Below are 16707 nucleotides of genomic sequence, written 5' to 3'. Positions count from 1 at the left end.
TTGGTCGAATAAATGAATCCTTGTTGAATAAAAGTAATAATTTCTCAACAACAACAAAAACAAAAAAATAATAATAATCTTACAAACTTTTGAACAGTAGTATATACAAGTGTAAAATCAGGTATTAGGCATTTAAATATATAGCAACCACTACCACATTAAAAGTAAAGTGTATAACCCAACATGTGATCTCCATTATATAATCAACATACATTTTTTCAATCGAACTCAGCACTTTAACCAACCAACCACTAACCTATTTCAGATTCCACAAAGAGCCAAAAACAACTTTCCATTCAGTTATGGTGAAGAACAAAAGCATGATGATTCTGGAAGTCATTTCCATGGGCAGTGAAGACCATTTAAAAGCTCTTTGATTTGTGGAGGCCATTTTCTACTTACCATCTCCAGATGCTTCCACACACGAACACATCTTACACATACTGTACGCACAAGGGCCGAGAGTGGAGAGATTTGCAAAGGAGTCATAAAGCAAATGCAATATTTACTCAAGGATGTTCTCAGGAAAGAGATTGTTCTTGAAGGGGAAGGAAACATATGAAGGGAACATCCTGGGCAAACTTCCTCTGAACATGGAGACACCTGCTGTAGTCAGAACGTGAATATGACTGTATTAAAAATCCAAATATAATAGCATTACAATGATATACAGCTCTAAGGACTATTTAATCTACATGCCTAGAGAAAGCAAGAGAAGTCAGTTCATCATTGCACTGCATTTCACTCAAAACAGTGCATTCGCTTGTCCATTTTCGATATTAGCTTTCAAGCATACCTAGCCTTTAGCATAGGTGCTTGTCTATCAACAGAAACATTAAATGTCAGACTGTACAAATTATGTTTGGTTATACTGTTAAAGCTACATGCGAACTCTACCACAGGCTACAAAATTATACTCTGTAGCCTGTTGTTGTTGTTCTAACAGTAGCATTAGCTGGTTGCAGCTAGTTGGAATGTAGCTTTTAAGCTATAAACAAGATGCTAAATGTCCAGATGAAGTCACGCAGTCCTTCTCTTCATCAAAAGTCTGCCGTTTCACCTCCGTCGAGAGGCTCGTTGGGTGGATTTTGCCGCCTGACTCTCGCCTTACGGTTTTCAGACACCTTCCACTTTAGCGTGCGAAGTTTCTGCTGTCGTCGTTTTTCGCGAAACCAAAGATGTTCACAATACTCGTCAGCTGTTAACCCGCTAACTCCCATCAGATGTAGCTCCTTGTAGCTTCGCGGTGAGGCGGCGTAATTTCCGGGATGGGTGTGCTGTGCTTTCGACATGTGGTTCTGGGGGATGACGTGGAGCTCGTAGCGGGCTAGCGTGCGGGAGAACGAGTGTTCGTAGGCTACACAAAGATACAGGCCAGCGTTAGCGGATGCTAAGTGCTGGAGGAGGAGCCCGCGTTGCATGTGGATGAGGTTTTCTTCACCTGGAACCAACTGAGAGATAGAAAGGGGTTTGAGTTGGAGTGAAAGTAAATTAATTTGATGTGTATCTACTTATTGTATGATTTTTAATGATTGAATCTTCTAAACAGGATGTGGACGGACCTCTACGCTAGTTTGGCTGTGGTTTGGCTGAATTATCCACTTGATTGTGGCTTGTGGTGAACGTGGCATACATTCCAGGAAGGTTGAGTTCGTCTCCACGGCGTAAACCGTCTTTAGTTCAGCATTCTCTAAACCTGTAAAGATGAATGGATGCTTTTGAATTTTTTGAAAATGTTCAAGGTTATGGACTTGGATCAAGAAGGTAAAAAAGATCAATTTTGATTTTATGTTAAACTGGTGCACACATCTTAGGATGTGTTAGTATCTATTTTGTACACTGGAGGGAGTAGTGTGCTTTTTTTTCCAAGACTTGGCCAACATCATATACATCCTGAGGGGTGGAAAGTGGCGAGGTGAACAGAAAGTGATTTATTACCATCTCTCATGTCCTGACACTGGCTCCAGGGGTCTCCATACCTCACATCCTGTCTCCGGGCACGCCTGCGGACCACAAGAGGACGTCAATGACCCTCTGATTTATTATTTTACAGGTTTTTGCTGTTTTTTGTTATAATTAAAGCCATTTTTAACTGAGGAATATGCCAGATAAAGTTAAAACATTTATAATTTCTCATCTGTTTATTAATAAACTCAATTAAAATGTATATATCTAAGACTATAATCACTTCTACACACAAAAACCAATGGCATACAAACAATTTTCACTCAGAAATTGCTAGTGCATGTAACAAATAATTACGAAGAAACAAGTAACACATTGAAATTAAACAAAATTCGGAAGTAGAAATGATGCAATTATTATTATTATTATTATTTGTATTTATATATTATTAGTATTTTCTTGTAAAACATACACCAATAGTCTAAATTCAAAATTCATAAAATATTCTTCAAGTGTAATAAACTGTACCATTGTTGTTATTTATGTTGTCCTTGTAACATTTACAATTATTTAAGTACTAAGTAGTAATAATTAAGAACGAACGATAGATCGTCTAAAAATCATCTGCATTTTTTGGTCTCTTGTTTCTCATTTTCCTCTTGACAATACCCTATAGATTCTCTGTGGGTTTCAGGTCTGGTGAGTTTGCTGGCCAGTCAAGCACACCAACACCATTGTCATTTAACCAACTTTTTGCAGTGCAGGCAGGTGCCAAATCCTGCTGGAAATTGAAATCAGCATCTTTAAAAAGCTGGTCAGCAGAAGGAAGCATGAAGTACTCTAAAATTTCTTGGTGCAGTGACTTTGGTTTTTAAAAAACACTGATGACATCGCACCCCAAATCATCATTAACACTGGACTTCAAGACTCTAAGACCTTGGTTTCCAAATTAAATACAAAACTTGCTCTCATCTAAAAAAAGGACAGTCCATTTCTTCTTCTCCTTAGCCCAGGTAAGACGCCTCTGACATTGTCTGTGGTTCAGTAGTGGCTTACCAAGAGGAATATGACAACTGTAGCCAAATTCCTTGACACATCTGTGTGTGGTGGCTCTTGATGCCTTGACCTCAGCCTCAGTCCATTCCTTGTGAAGTTCACCCAAATTCTTGAATCGATTTTGCTTGACAAGCCTCTCAAGGCTGCGGTTCTATCAGTTGGCTGTGCATCTTTTTCTTCAATACTTTTTCCTTCCACTCAACTCTCTGTTAACATGCTTGGATACAGCACTCTGTGAACAGCCAGCTTCTTTGGCAGTGAATATTTGTGGCTTACCCTCCTTGTGAAGGGTGTCAATGATTGTCTTGTGGACAACTGTCAGATAGGGGTGGGCGATACTGCAAATTTTGGTATCGATCCGATACCAAGTAAATACAGGACCAATATCGCCGATTCTGATACCGATACCGATACTTTTTCCTTTCAAAAACATAAATTTAAATGACCAATTACACTTTGTGTATTAACAATAACTATGTTGATATGACTAAAATACTATCTATCTATCTATCTATATAATTTAAAAACCCTTGCTATGTGTACTGCGTTAGGCTAAATGAGACTTGTCATAGCACTTGCATGTTATTGCTCTTTTGTTAATTCTGGTTGCTTCCAGGTCCTCTTTTGTAAGTTGCTTTGGATAAATGCGTCTGCTAAATGTCTAAATGTAAATGTAATATACATGGATATTCTTTGCCTTTCTAAAAGGAGTTTGCAAGCAGAGGACTCCAGAATATGAAAGCAATGCATATAGTTTTATGTTAAGCATTTACCTCCCATAGACTAATAAACAAAAACTTAACGTTGCTAAATGCATAAAGAAAGCAATATTAAAAGGCCAAACTCAGTATACTGATGATGCACATTATGTGCAGGCAAGCAGCCCAGGATATGAACACAAAGTGCATGCACGTGTTTTCCTCTGATAGAAAACCATTTTTAAACAAAACTTTTAACGTGGCTTAATGGTTAAAGACAGCGATACTGTATAAAAAGACAAAATTCGAGAAATTTAATGAGTCTGGCTTCATCTGCTTCCAGCAAACTTTAGCTGTACAAAACAGCTTGTTTTGCTGATATTGGAAACGTGTTCCGCTGCTCCGTCTCCCGCACCCCAGTAATTTGAATCAGTGCATAATAACGAAAATAATACCGTACAAATAAAAAGAAGCAGGTTTTTACGATCAGAAATTTCTAAAACCAGTGAACCCCTGTTAACTGAGTGCGTGCACATGTGACGTGACTGATGCCAAACTCATGCTCATGACAGATGGACGTGGCAGTGTATCAAAGGTAAAAAATGATTTAAATACTGTTCAGTTTCTCGCAAAAACCGATCGCTTCGTGTCTTAGGACATCAATGTATCGTCACGAGCCGCAGGGTGTAATTTGGATTTGTCTGTGCATGTTTTTGTTTACTTTTAAAGGTTTGGTGCCCATCCACGTCCATGATAAGGCTGACAGACTGCACCGGTTTTTGTTAAAAATCTTTGTTTGTGTTTTCTGAGGAAACAAAGTCACCTACATCTTGGATGCATTGGGGGTAAGCAGATAAACATCAAATTTTCTTTTTTGGGTGAACTATCCCTTTAAGCAATGCACTAAGTGTAGAGGAGACAAAAATAAGTTAAAATATCGATCTCAGCAGGCTAGTATCGATCCGATACCAATACCAACGTTAGTATCGATACTATCGATATTAGGATCGATCCGCCCACCCCGACTGTCAGATCAGCAGTCTTTCCCATGATTGTGTAGCCTAGTGAACCAAACTGAGAGACCATTTGGAAGGCTCAGGAAGCCTTTGCAGGTGTTTTGAGTTGATTAGCTGATTGGCATGTCACCATATTATAATTTGTTGAGATGGTGAATTGGTTTGTTAAATGTGAGCCAAATCATCACAATTAAAAGAACCAAAGATTTAAACTACTTCAGTCTGTGTGCACCAATTGTATTTAATACACAAGTTTCACAATTTGAGTTGAATTACTGAAATAAATGAACTTGTTGCACCTGTAGATAGATAGATAGATGATAGAACTATGAACTGGCCAATGAGAATGTGTTAAAGAATAACTATTGCCAAAATGCAACCTGGGCTGTTTTTTTTTTTTTTTTACTGTAAACGAGACAAACTTATATCTAAAAGCATAATTACGACAAACAAGCCGTTTTTGAGATTGACCGTGATTTCGTTTTGTGGTCAATGACCGGTGAATGGGAGAACTAGGGGCATAACTTTGAGCGCATCAAAATCGATAATTTTACAACACTATGAAGGCTCGACACACCATGAAACTTTGCTCAAAGTATCACCTGGGTCTCTACACATGAACTCGAGCATTGACAACATTGTTTGTGTACACAGAGTTTACTAAAAATAAAGTTTTTGAACAACTCACTTTCACTGTTTGAGTTTCCGCTCGCAGCCGTCTTGCCAGTCAAGAGGTGTCGATCGCATTCGATATTTAGCGCGATATGGCGTAGCTTGTCAGAGATTTATGTCTCTGTATATCAATTGCCGCTCCAGCGGAACCTGAGTGGAACGCAAGTGATGGAGATTTACTACTAATCAAAGCACCGGCTTCATTGACTAAATGCGCCTCACAATATCGTTCGATATATTGCACAGCCCTACTGTATAGACTCACTGTGTAGCCTACTAAAGCACTAAAACATGTTTGAAATATTTTCAAACTTGTCTATAATTGTTCAGACGCAACAATCAAAAAACCTTGATCATATACATTTTACTTTGCAAGGCAAAAAACAGTTTTTTGAGCTAAAATGTGCTTAGCTCTCATGCCATGTGTCTCTCTTCTTTGGGGGGGGGAGGTAAATTGGATGGCTCTTCAAAAGTATGTGGTCACATGACCAATTTCTTCTATAGTTTTCTAGAAACAAGAGGTGGAACTACTTCCCCCCTGGCACAAATCACCCCACTCTACCCTAAGCCTAATATTTCGTCCTATGGAGTCCATTCATTCGCATTCGGAGATCGACACCTCTTGACTGGCAAGACGGCTGCGAGCGGAAACCCAAACAGTGTAAGTGAGTTGTTCAAAACATTTCTTTAAGTAAACTCTGTGTACACAAACAATGTTTTCAATGCTCGAGTTCATGTGTAGAGACCCAGGTGATACTTCGAGCAAAGTTTCATGGTGTGTCGTGCCTTCTTAGTGTTGTAAAAATATCGATTTTGATGCGCTCAAATTTATGCCCCTAGTACTCCCATTCGCCGGCCATTGAAAACAAAATGAAATCACGGTCAATCTCAAAAACGGCTCGTTTGTCGTAATTATGCTTTTAGATATAAGTTTGTCTCGTTTACAGTAAAACAAAACAGCCCAGGTTGCATTTTGGCAATTGTTATCCTTTAATGTAATACAAAGGGAAGTACCTTTTGTTACTAGGGAAGTAGTTGGTACAGGAGGTGCCATCCCAAGCGCAGTATGGGTCTCGTGCTAAACAGCAGTCTACACATGCTTTACCGTACAGCTCACACCTCTGCACCGGCAGCTGGACGACCCCCTCATCACTGCTTACGAACAGCACTTGCTAGAGAAGAAAAAAACAAAAAAAATCAAGAGGATGTACAGTATGTCTAAATGTAATACAAAATACATAACACTATAGTATAGGGACCAATTATCACTGTTAACTAGTTGTTTATTAGCATGCCTATTATTAACATATTGGCTGTTTATTAGTACTTATAAAGCACATATTCTGCATGACCATATTCTACATCTCTAATCCTACCCAGTACCTAAAAGCAAAAACATTGACACAAAGTCAATGTTGTTATTAAAACAAGTGGCCACCCACCAAACAAGTCCACTTACCCTCTTGGTAGAGAGCTCCATGCTTAGTATTGGGGTTTGAGTCTACAAAAAAATACGAAAAAAGAAAGAAAAAATATGTCAACACAGAATAAATCATCTCCTGAACAAAGAAGAGGAAGACACGCATTGTTGACACTGAATAGGAGCAGCTCATCATAACAGGCCCATGCAAAAGTTTTAAAGCTTTCTGCTCTGTTGGTTCATTTCGCCTTCATGTACAGCAGCAAATGAGCCTTGACTCTTAAAACTACTCTCTTTCTCTAAATGGTCAATGGGCAATGTCTATTTAATGTCTCTACTAAGGTTTGATGGATTCATACTGCTCTATTATACACATAATTCTATATATTTTTTTGATGTGGTTTAAATCACTTGAAATATTTGTTATTCATAATGTACTACTAATTTTTGACTAGAGCTTTGAGGAATGCAGTGGTATTCAGTGAATAACAACTTAAAAGTACAATTTTGATCTGTTCCTTATATAAAATTATTGTCTGACTTTAGAAGACTTTAAATGAGCAGTACAGACTACATTTATGCTCTTAAATGTCTTTTCAAAAAGTGCAAACTCCAAGCAAAATCCTATTGTAAATTCATTTTTCTACTACATAACATTATCCAGGCATCTCATATTAACCCTGTTGACTTCTGTTTGCTTACATTCCTGTCATCCCCAGAGCAAAACCGAGACATTCCTCACTGTCTAAAGTTTTGGATAAATGAGATCTTCTTTTTGTTCACTAAACACAATATTCATGGTGTAACACTGCCTCTCCTGTCCCTGGGTTTGTTCACTTGAGAAGACAGCCATGGGAAATCTGCTTTTCTTCTTTAGGAGTTATTTTTGTTTGGAAAGCGCTTGACATGAAAACAACAACCAATAACAGCCCAGGGTCAGAGGTCATGAGTCCAACAGATGGCAGGATAAACAAGAAGAAGTGAGAGCAGAAACTGAGATTTTAAATTACCTTGAAGACATTAAGCTCTTCTAGAATGATTTCTTCAGTTTCCCAGTTCTCTTTTGGAACGGAGACCACCTTTAAAAGTCTGCCATCGTCTGGAGATAGATAGATAGAACATTAGATAGATAGAACAACAGAAAGCCAGAACAATAGATAGATAGATAGATAGATAGATAGATAGATAGATAGATAGATAGATAGATAGATAGATAGATAGATAGATAGAATGATAGATAGAATTATAGAACGATAGAACGACAGACAGATAGATAGATAGATAGATAGATAGATAGATAGATAGATAGATAGATAGATAGATAGATAGATAGATAGATAGATAGATAGATAGATAGTCACAAAAAACTTCAACCTGAACCATCAATTGTACTTTCTTTAAATATACCCCATAATGCACCCTTACTTAGTTACCATGGTGAGTGAGCACTGGCTTTTGCCTTGTGGATTTATGCAGCACCCTGAGGGCTGACAGCTGTTACACTGTTCCTGTCCTATACACAGTAAGATTGTGAGTCTGCTCTCTGTACAAACAGGTTAAGCATATTTGACCTAAACAGAGTATCTATTTGCCCTAAATGATTCACTTAAATGTGGCAGAGTTCACGCATACACCCACCAGTCCAGGTGGACAAATGTTAGTCAGGAAAAGAAACATTGGCTCTTCTGAATATCAGGATGATCCCTGGCAACAGGACCACTGACCAGCGTGGGAACAGAGGTCGTCTTTAATAGCATTTACTGGATCTTGTAGCCGATGTAGGAGATTTCCATATTTGCAGTGCAATTTTAGGTGTTCTAATGCTTTTATAATAGAGAACACCAACTGCTAGTTGTCACACTTTTTTTACTAGGATAAAAGATCCCGTTCACTGAAGATGTTGATCTTTTGTTGAACGCTTTCCAACATACCTGTGCCAAGATGTAAGACATCATACTGGCCATCCTCTGCATCAACCCTATCAACCACAAGCTTCTTAAGCCTGTAGGGGGCGTTGATCCGAGTGAAGACGGGACGCCTATGGATGGGCATCACTGGTTCCCACATCAGCTGATGGGTCCTCATGAAGCTCACAACATCGTCTGGGAAATCTCGGGTGGACTTGTGCAAAGGGTCATAGGTTTCACTTGGACACTGAAAGGATATAGGAGCTTTAGTTAATCTTATATTCTGGAACCCTGTGGGGACTGAATTTGGCATAACAGTCTCAGAATAAGGTAAAAATAGTCAAAAACATTTGTGCAGATGTGGATTTTGGCCAGTGTTCGAGATCATAGTGCAGCGAACATCATAATTCTTGTTTATCCATATTGAGAAATGCAGTTTTGAAGGAATCTTCTGTTCTTCTGTTGTCATGGACAATTCGGGTTAGCAAGGGTTTACCAGCTTTTACCTTGTAAAGCAGGAGTGTCCAAACTCGGTCCTGGAGGGCCGTTGTCCTGCAGACTTTAGCTCTAACCCTAATCAAACACACCTGAACCAGCTAATCAAGGTTTTACTTGGCATACTAGGCAGGTTTATTGAGGCAAGCTGGAGCTAAACTCTGTAGGACACCAGCCCTCCAGGAGTTTGGACACCCCTTGTAAAGCCACTAAACATGGTGACCTTTAGAAACCAGGGTTTCTTAACTTTGGCCCTCGAGGTCCACTTTCTTGCAGAGTTTAGCTCCAACCCTAATCAAACACTAATCCATGTCTTGCTAGAAAGTAACTGGCAGGCAAGTTTAATCAAGGTTGGAGCTAAACTCTGCAGAAAAGTGGAACTCCGAGGGCCAGAGTAGAGAACCTCTGCTTCAATTAATATTCACAAAGAGATCATGTTCTTAATTGCACTTCCTAGTCCAGGGGAGTCCAAACCTGTTTCTGGACGGCCAACATCCTGCAGAGTTTAGCTCCAACCGGCCTTCACACAATTGTGTGGAAGTTTCTCCTTATCTTGAAGACATTTATTAGCTAATTCAGGTGAGTTAAATTAGGTTTGGAGCTAAACTTTGCAGGACAGTGGACCTCCAGGGACAGGACTAGTCAATAAACCCCATAATTTGAAAGGGTTTAGCTGTCAACTCAGAGTTGAGGTCAACTCCTTGGTTATGACTTCAGCAACTAATGGAGTAGACCTCAGAGCTCTGATAATTGACTTCCTTTTGGTGACCTCACCACTAAAAGTCCACACTCCAGCCACTTCACTAACCGCACTGACGCGTGACCCCCAGAGTGCCTGCCGACATTTTTACAACCCCCTTGAGGGAGTGCAGCTAGTGCATGGAGTGGCTGGCCACATGGTTTCCAAACTGGCCCAGCATATCTGCAATCCAGAACCAACCGCAGATTGCAGATCAACACTGAGATTAGAGTTCCTTCAAGTTGCCAACAGAAACTTGAAGAGGCATCCCTTCAACATGACAAATCATCTTCTCAAGTCTACAAAATTGAATTCCTTCTTGTTAAGAACTTACCGTCCCCGGCCGTGGATAAGGGATCCTCCCCTTGTACTCCATCCAGCGGTAATCTGGACTCTCCTTATGTGCAAAAGGCCCATTGAAGGCGGCTCGGATGGAGGCCATGGAATAGACACAAACGGCTGAACCTCTGAAGACAGAGCTTTTGAAAAGGAAATATGTATTAGGTTAGAATAACAGAGTTCCTCAAGCTTGGTGACCTTTCACCCTCCCGTTTGGCCTCAAGCTATCCATTCCTCGGGTGGGAGCACCGAAACTGATTGTTCTAAATGGATCGGGTGGGGAGGAGAGCATCCTGTGACCAGACTGTTGATTTTAGGGGCGTTTTGATACTGATGTCAGTTCACAGTATAAACTGAGATAATCAGATTTAGGTTGATTTTAGGTATGAGAACCTGAGGAGTTGGCTTGAGCGTGACGGATTGGTTGATTTGGATGGAGCCAATGATAATTCAAGAATTGAAGTAAACAAATATAACACTGAAACCAATGTGGTTCTAAAAATTTAAGAGGATTATGGGGTGATGACCCAAAGAATGACTCATGAATCAGACTTTCCAGGTAATGAACTTACCTGGAAGTGGAGAAGACACCATAGATGACTGGATTCTGTGGATCTTTGGTCTCCAAGAGAAATATATCCTCTACATATAATAATAAAAAAAAAAAACAGCAGGATTGCTGAGTAACAAATCTAACTAGGATGAGTTTTTGAGTTCATGTTGACTTGAAGAGTGTGTGAACATACCCAGCTCATCAAAGTGTGTGTCCATGCCTCCAGGTCCTGGTACTGAGCACACCAGCCTGGCCTTCAGGAAGGTGCTCCAGCGATTAATCAAGCTTCGTTTTCCTCCTATGTCATTCTGATGAACAACAAGAACATGTAAAACCTGGAATACACTACAGGACTTTCCAAATCTAAATTGTTACAGAGGAACTACCAGATTTTTAAGTTGTTCCAAACACAACAGACTGATGCAGAAGCATTGCGCCTAATTGCTAGAAGAGGCATGACAAATGATAACAATGTGTGTTCTAAAATTGGCTTAAAATATCAAACATCTCTGATGTCTTCCAAATGGATGGAATCCCAGTCTGAAGCTAAACATTTGGAGTCTGTGCTGTACACTATGCAATTTTCTTTGAAATCAGTCTTTATTATAAATAAATCCAGCATAAAATAAATACATAAAGCATTTCAAGAATGCTCCGACATGAAAAGCCTGCACTGAAAACCTAGTTTGCTAGATTTGTTGCTAGATTAGTGTTTAAAACAAACCCCTCATTCATCCATTATTAGATACGCAATGCTTCTACTACTGTTCAACAGATGATACTGAGGCTTACACGTCCATTCATTAGTGTCTACAAAAGACTCATTGATTCTTCATACCAAACAGAGGTCTTTTGGATCCATTTCACGTTTTTATTGGCTCATTACAGCGCTGGACTTGGCGCTCACCTTGCAGACACGAGCCACTCGACTGTAGATACGCTTGTCGAGCTGGTTCGACTCTACGGCGGTCTCTTTGAAGAAGAAGTAGACTTTGTCATCATCCAAGCTGTGTGTGTCGGGGATGGAATATGATCCCACAAACTCCGGCTCTGTGAAAAGGAATTGGCATCGGAGTGAGGTTAGAGGAAGTCACAAGAGTTAATTAGGCAGCACCAGTCACCCCAAAACAGTGGTTTCTAAACGTTTCAGACCAAGAACCACCTTTTTATCCACTGCCAAAGACTTCTGAACCAGTATTTTTGCCTTGTATTTGAGCAAAAATCACTACGTCTTTAAAACACAACACATTTTTGACTTCCTTTTTTCCAGACTGCTGCAAGGAGTTCAAATATAAAGTAATCAGTCACATGACATAAACATCACAGGTGACTGGCTTCAAAAATTCTCCTCTTGGACCCCCAGAGGTTTGTAAAGCCTGTTCAATAAAGAATCATTGAATTGTTTGATTTCCTTTTGTATCAGGGATATCTAAGCTAGCATTGATTTGGGTAGCTGTATGCTAATCGAACCGACTAATATGTTAACTGTATGCTAAGCTAAGAGGTTAAATGACATATTTATGCTAAGCTAACAAGCTAATAAGTTAGATAAATGCTAAACTAACAGTCTAATTTGTTAGCAGTCTGCTTTGGTAGTCACTAACTGTTAGGTAACTGTTAGCTTGCAAGCTAATTGAAGAAATATAGAACTCCAAATGTTTAATTTGACCATTTACCATGTCCATTGTTAAATTTACAACTGCTATTAAGAAGACAGAAAATCTAAACTGACAGCAATCTGTTTGTTAGATCTTCTTGCCTCCTAATTAACTTGTGCTAAACAGTGTTTATAATTGTGATATTAACTATAATCTGGTATTTTAACCTATGAGCTATGTGAAAGTTTATTCATCAATGAAACTTTCCAGCAATACAAATATTTTCTTGCACACTTTGGGAACTTAGACCATGTCTTTGCACACACAATAAAAATGAACTTTTCATTTCACTTCTCACCATTTAGCCACTGGTCCTGGTAAGCTTCAGTGCGGATATAGTGTTGATTGCTGCTATGCACAGATGTGCGAAAAATAGCAGCGGTTTTTCCCATGAAGTCTACTGACGTCCCGGCATACAGGTCTCCATCTAAGGTGAGCATTAATAGCCGTTTAATGAAAATCACATCCAGAATGACTTAAAATGACAAATGGTTTTTCATGATACATAGCTAATTTTTAATGATTCTACCCCTGACTCCAGATTCTTTGTCAAAATACTCTGTTTTACAGCAGCTTGTGTGAAAAGGAAATTTTGATTATTCCAAAGGCATCATTAAATGGTCAAAAAGGTCCCCGGTTGGGGTAATAGTCTTTAATTAGGTAGCATATGGTTTTTGTATTAAGGTCTTCTGAGCTATACATGCCTAGCTAAATATATAAATTTTGCAGCTGTGTTTCATTTCCTGACCACACTGTAACTGCAACTGCACAATTTCTAAAAACTTATTTAAGTTGAATTACTGCATAGTAAGTGTCTAATGAAGACAAATATGGGTGAGAAACCTGTTTACTGGGGGAACTTCCAAATTTCCACACACAAACTAACATCTGGCCAGGATTGGATACGGATCCAATTATCAATGACTCATATGGGAGTATGTTTGCTCAGAATTTTTGTCTACAAAGGACTGATGGGTTGTTTTTTGAGGACAGTGTGTTCTGAAAACCCACCTGTCAGTCGGGCAGTAAAGGGCTCCTCTGGACTGAAGGGACATTTTCCTCTCCCAGATTCTCCAACTTGGCTGAGAAGCCGGAAAGTGGGTTTCTGGGATACCAAGACAAGACTGTCACTGTCTTTGAACCATTACCCTCAATATTTGTTCAGCACTTATGGTCAGTTTCAGGAGGGTCAAATTCAAGGGTTTATTGCCTTTCATACTGGTTGTTTGCCAAAAAATAAGTTTGCTCACCTCAAGATTGTGTCCCAGGTCAATGTAGGTGCACTGTGGGTGGAACGCACCGGTTCCACATACATAGACGTGAGTTTTATTGAAGGGCTGAAGGAGTCTTACGTAATTGGCACAGTCCATCTGAGAGATACATGTGGTATTTGATTAAAAGCATGATTTTAAAGAGCAACAGTGAGATAGGTGGATATAAAGCATTTTAAATCACACAGTAATGCACCTACTGATGTTAAAACTTCAGACTTACCCTCCCTTAAGGCTTTTCAGCTTAAAATATCTTCCCCATAGTGCCATAAATATGATTTTTCAACTTTTATTCTTATCTCAGTCTGTGAAAGCGCTTCATTAAAAAGGCATCTTGGGGTCCTAGAAAGTTTTGACTTTTTCTTTGTGCCCTTTTAAAGTTACTCACCGATAGATTCTTCCCTGCATATTTGCAGCGCTCAATGTGTTCCTGTCCAGCTGGCCAGTGAATCTAAAAATACAAGAGACAGTTTTGCCAAGGAACAGAAAATGATGCATAGCAAAACAACACATTATCGTTGTTTTAAAGCACAATATTTCAAACGGATTTCAAAATTTGTACATTAACATTAAACCTGAGCTACGAGTACCGAGTTGATTAGCACAGACCCTCCCTGCCGTATTACTATCATAACTCAACAATCTGCATGCATTTCAAACAGTAATCATTTCCATGTGGAAATAATGTGCAGGTATTGACCTAATCATTAGCTGGCAATCAGCACACTGTACATAATTATATAATTGGGACATGGAGACCCTGGCGTGCCTTAGTTCTTATGAAGATCACGTATGTATGGCTGTGCCATGGCCTTACGTTTGACCTCATCATTTGTTACAGTCGTCTTTTGGTATTTCACGTTTATGAAAGACAGAATCAATTAATATTGAACCAAATGTAATGTTTATTTAGCGGTAATGAAGTGTGGTGGAGAATTAAGGCTAGAAGTATGCAAATGCAGTTATGATAGCCTGGCAAACACATTGCAAGCTCATATGTGACCCTGGACCACAAAACCAGTCATAAGGTTAAATTTTACAAAACTGAGATATATACATCATATGAAAGCTCGATAAATAAGCTTTCAATTGATATATGGTTTGTTAGGATAGGACAATATTTGGCCGAGATACAACTATTTGAAAATCTGGAATCTGAGGGTGCAAAAAAATCAAAATATTGAGTAATCACCTTTAAAGTTGTCCAAATTAAGTTCTTAACAATGCATATTACTAATCAAAAATTACATTTTGATATATTTATAGTAGGAATTTTACAAAAAATCTTCATGGAACATGATCTTTACTTAATTTCCTAATGATTTTTGGCATAAAAGAAAAATCAATAATTTTGACCCATACCTTGTATTTTTGGCTATTGCTACAAATATACTCCAGCGACTTAAGACTGGTTTTGTGGTCCAGGGTCACATATTGCAAGTCGCTGTACCAGCTTTGCATACAAACCTCCATGCTGATGGGGGCTATAGAAGAAATTTCAAATATCTGCATTATTATAACTGTGTAATGTTATTTAAGAAGCAAGCTATATAGTAAAGCTTTCTTTGAATTTATTACAGGGAAAAATATATTTGATCCCCTGCTGATTTTGTATGTTTGCCCACTGACAAAGAAATGATCAGTCTATAATTTTAATGGTAGGTTTATTTGAACAGTGAGAGACAGAATAACAACAAAAAATGCATTTCAAAAAAGTTATAAATTGATTTGCATTTTAATGAATGAAATAAGTATTTGATCCCCAATCAGTCAGCAAGATTTCTGGTTCCCAGGTTTCTTTTATACAGGTAACGAGCTGAGATTAGAAGCACTCTCTTAAAGGAAGTGCTCCTAATCTCAGCTTGTTACCTGTATAAAAGACACCTGTTCACAGAAGCAATCAATCAATCAGATTCCAAACTCTCCACCATGACCTATGACCTCAAGAACACCATCAAACATGGAGGTGGAAACATTATGCTTTGGGGGTGTTTTTCTGCTAAGGGGACAGGACAACTGCACCACATCAAAGGGACAATGGACGGAGCCATCAAATCTTGGGTGAGAACCTTTTTCCCTCAGCCAGGGTATTGAAAATGGGTCGTGGATGGGTATTACAGCATGCCCATGACCCAAAACACACGGCCAAGGCAACAAAGGAGTGGCTCAAGAAGAAGCACGTTAAGATCCTGGAGTGGCCTAGCTAGTCTCCGGACCTTAATCCCATAGAAAATCTGTGAAGGGAGCTGAAGGTTCGAGTTGCCAAATTTCAGCCTCGAATCTTAATGACTTGGAGAGGACCTGCAAAGAGGAGTGGGACCAAATCCTTCCTGAGATGTGTGCAAACCTGGTGGCCAACTACAAGAAACATCTGACCTCTGTGATTGCCAACAAGGGTTTTGCTATAAGTCATGTTTTGCGAAAGGGTCAAATACTTATTGCAGTCATTAAAATTTAAATCAATTTATAACTTTTTTGAAATGCGTTTTCTCGATTTTTGTTATTCTGTCTCTCACTGTTCAAATAATAAAATAATATAGAATGTTCATTTCTTTGTCAGTGGGCATATGTACATAATCAGAAGGGGATCAAATTATTTTTTCCCTCACTGTATGGGGTGGAGCAGTTTTAAGACTGAATCCTGTAACTTCAGAGAGGCTATTAAAACAGCATTACAGATGTACATGTGAACAGTATAACATTGTAGTCACAGTCTGTTTTCACTTTAGTGACCCTTATCCTTGCGATCGGTGAATGACATCATGCGCTGTCAGATGGTGGTAGTTGTGCGCACTGACCTTGCGTGCTGGTTGGGTGAAGCTGTCAGAGTTTAGCATGTAGATGTGGTCTCGGCCTCCGACCAACAGCCATCCGCGGTCCTCATCCAGCAGTAAGGCCTGGTATGCTCCCCCCTCTCCCCCATCCCAGAACACAGCAGAGCTGTTCCTCGACCTCAGTTCTGGCAAAAAACAAGAGTT

The 16707-nt window shown here is 39.2% G+C and overlaps 1 protein-coding gene across 1 annotated transcript in view; it reads right to left on the bottom strand.

Moving 5' to 3' along the window:
* Positions 1 to 213: 213 nt before the first annotated feature.
* The window catches only part of LOC141339193 (semaphorin-3D), an 82632-nt gene continuing 66138 nt past the window's right edge, over positions 214 to 16707 (bottom strand). Inside the window, exons 3-18 of the mRNA XM_073844824.1 lie at positions 16528 to 16688; positions 14118 to 14180; positions 13709 to 13828; positions 13470 to 13563; positions 12757 to 12885; positions 11708 to 11850; positions 10994 to 11108; positions 10820 to 10889; positions 10243 to 10387; positions 8699 to 8921; positions 7778 to 7866; positions 6807 to 6848; positions 6362 to 6519; positions 1939 to 2003; positions 1563 to 1696; positions 214 to 1451 (exon numbers count right to left, since the gene is read on the bottom strand). Coding sequence (XP_073700925.1) covers positions 1041 to 1451; positions 1563 to 1696; positions 1939 to 2003; positions 6362 to 6519; positions 6807 to 6848; positions 7778 to 7866; positions 8699 to 8921; positions 10243 to 10387; positions 10820 to 10889; positions 10994 to 11108; positions 11708 to 11850; positions 12757 to 12885; positions 13470 to 13563; positions 13709 to 13828; positions 14118 to 14180; positions 16528 to 16688 — 2162 coding nt within the window. The 3' untranslated portion in view covers positions 214 to 1040. The remainder of the gene's footprint in view (positions 1452 to 1562; positions 1697 to 1938; positions 2004 to 6361; positions 6520 to 6806; positions 6849 to 7777; positions 7867 to 8698; positions 8922 to 10242; positions 10388 to 10819; positions 10890 to 10993; positions 11109 to 11707; positions 11851 to 12756; positions 12886 to 13469; positions 13564 to 13708; positions 13829 to 14117; positions 14181 to 16527; positions 16689 to 16707) is intronic.

The sequence above is a fragment of the Garra rufa genome, chromosome 7 (genome assembly GCF_049309525.1).
Source record: "Garra rufa chromosome 7, GarRuf1.0, whole genome shotgun sequence".
Lineage (NCBI taxonomy): Eukaryota > Metazoa > Chordata > Actinopteri > Cypriniformes > Cyprinidae > Garra > Garra rufa.
The sequence above is the reverse complement of the archived record's forward strand: the minus strand, read 5'-3'. Positions and strand labels throughout refer to the sequence as shown.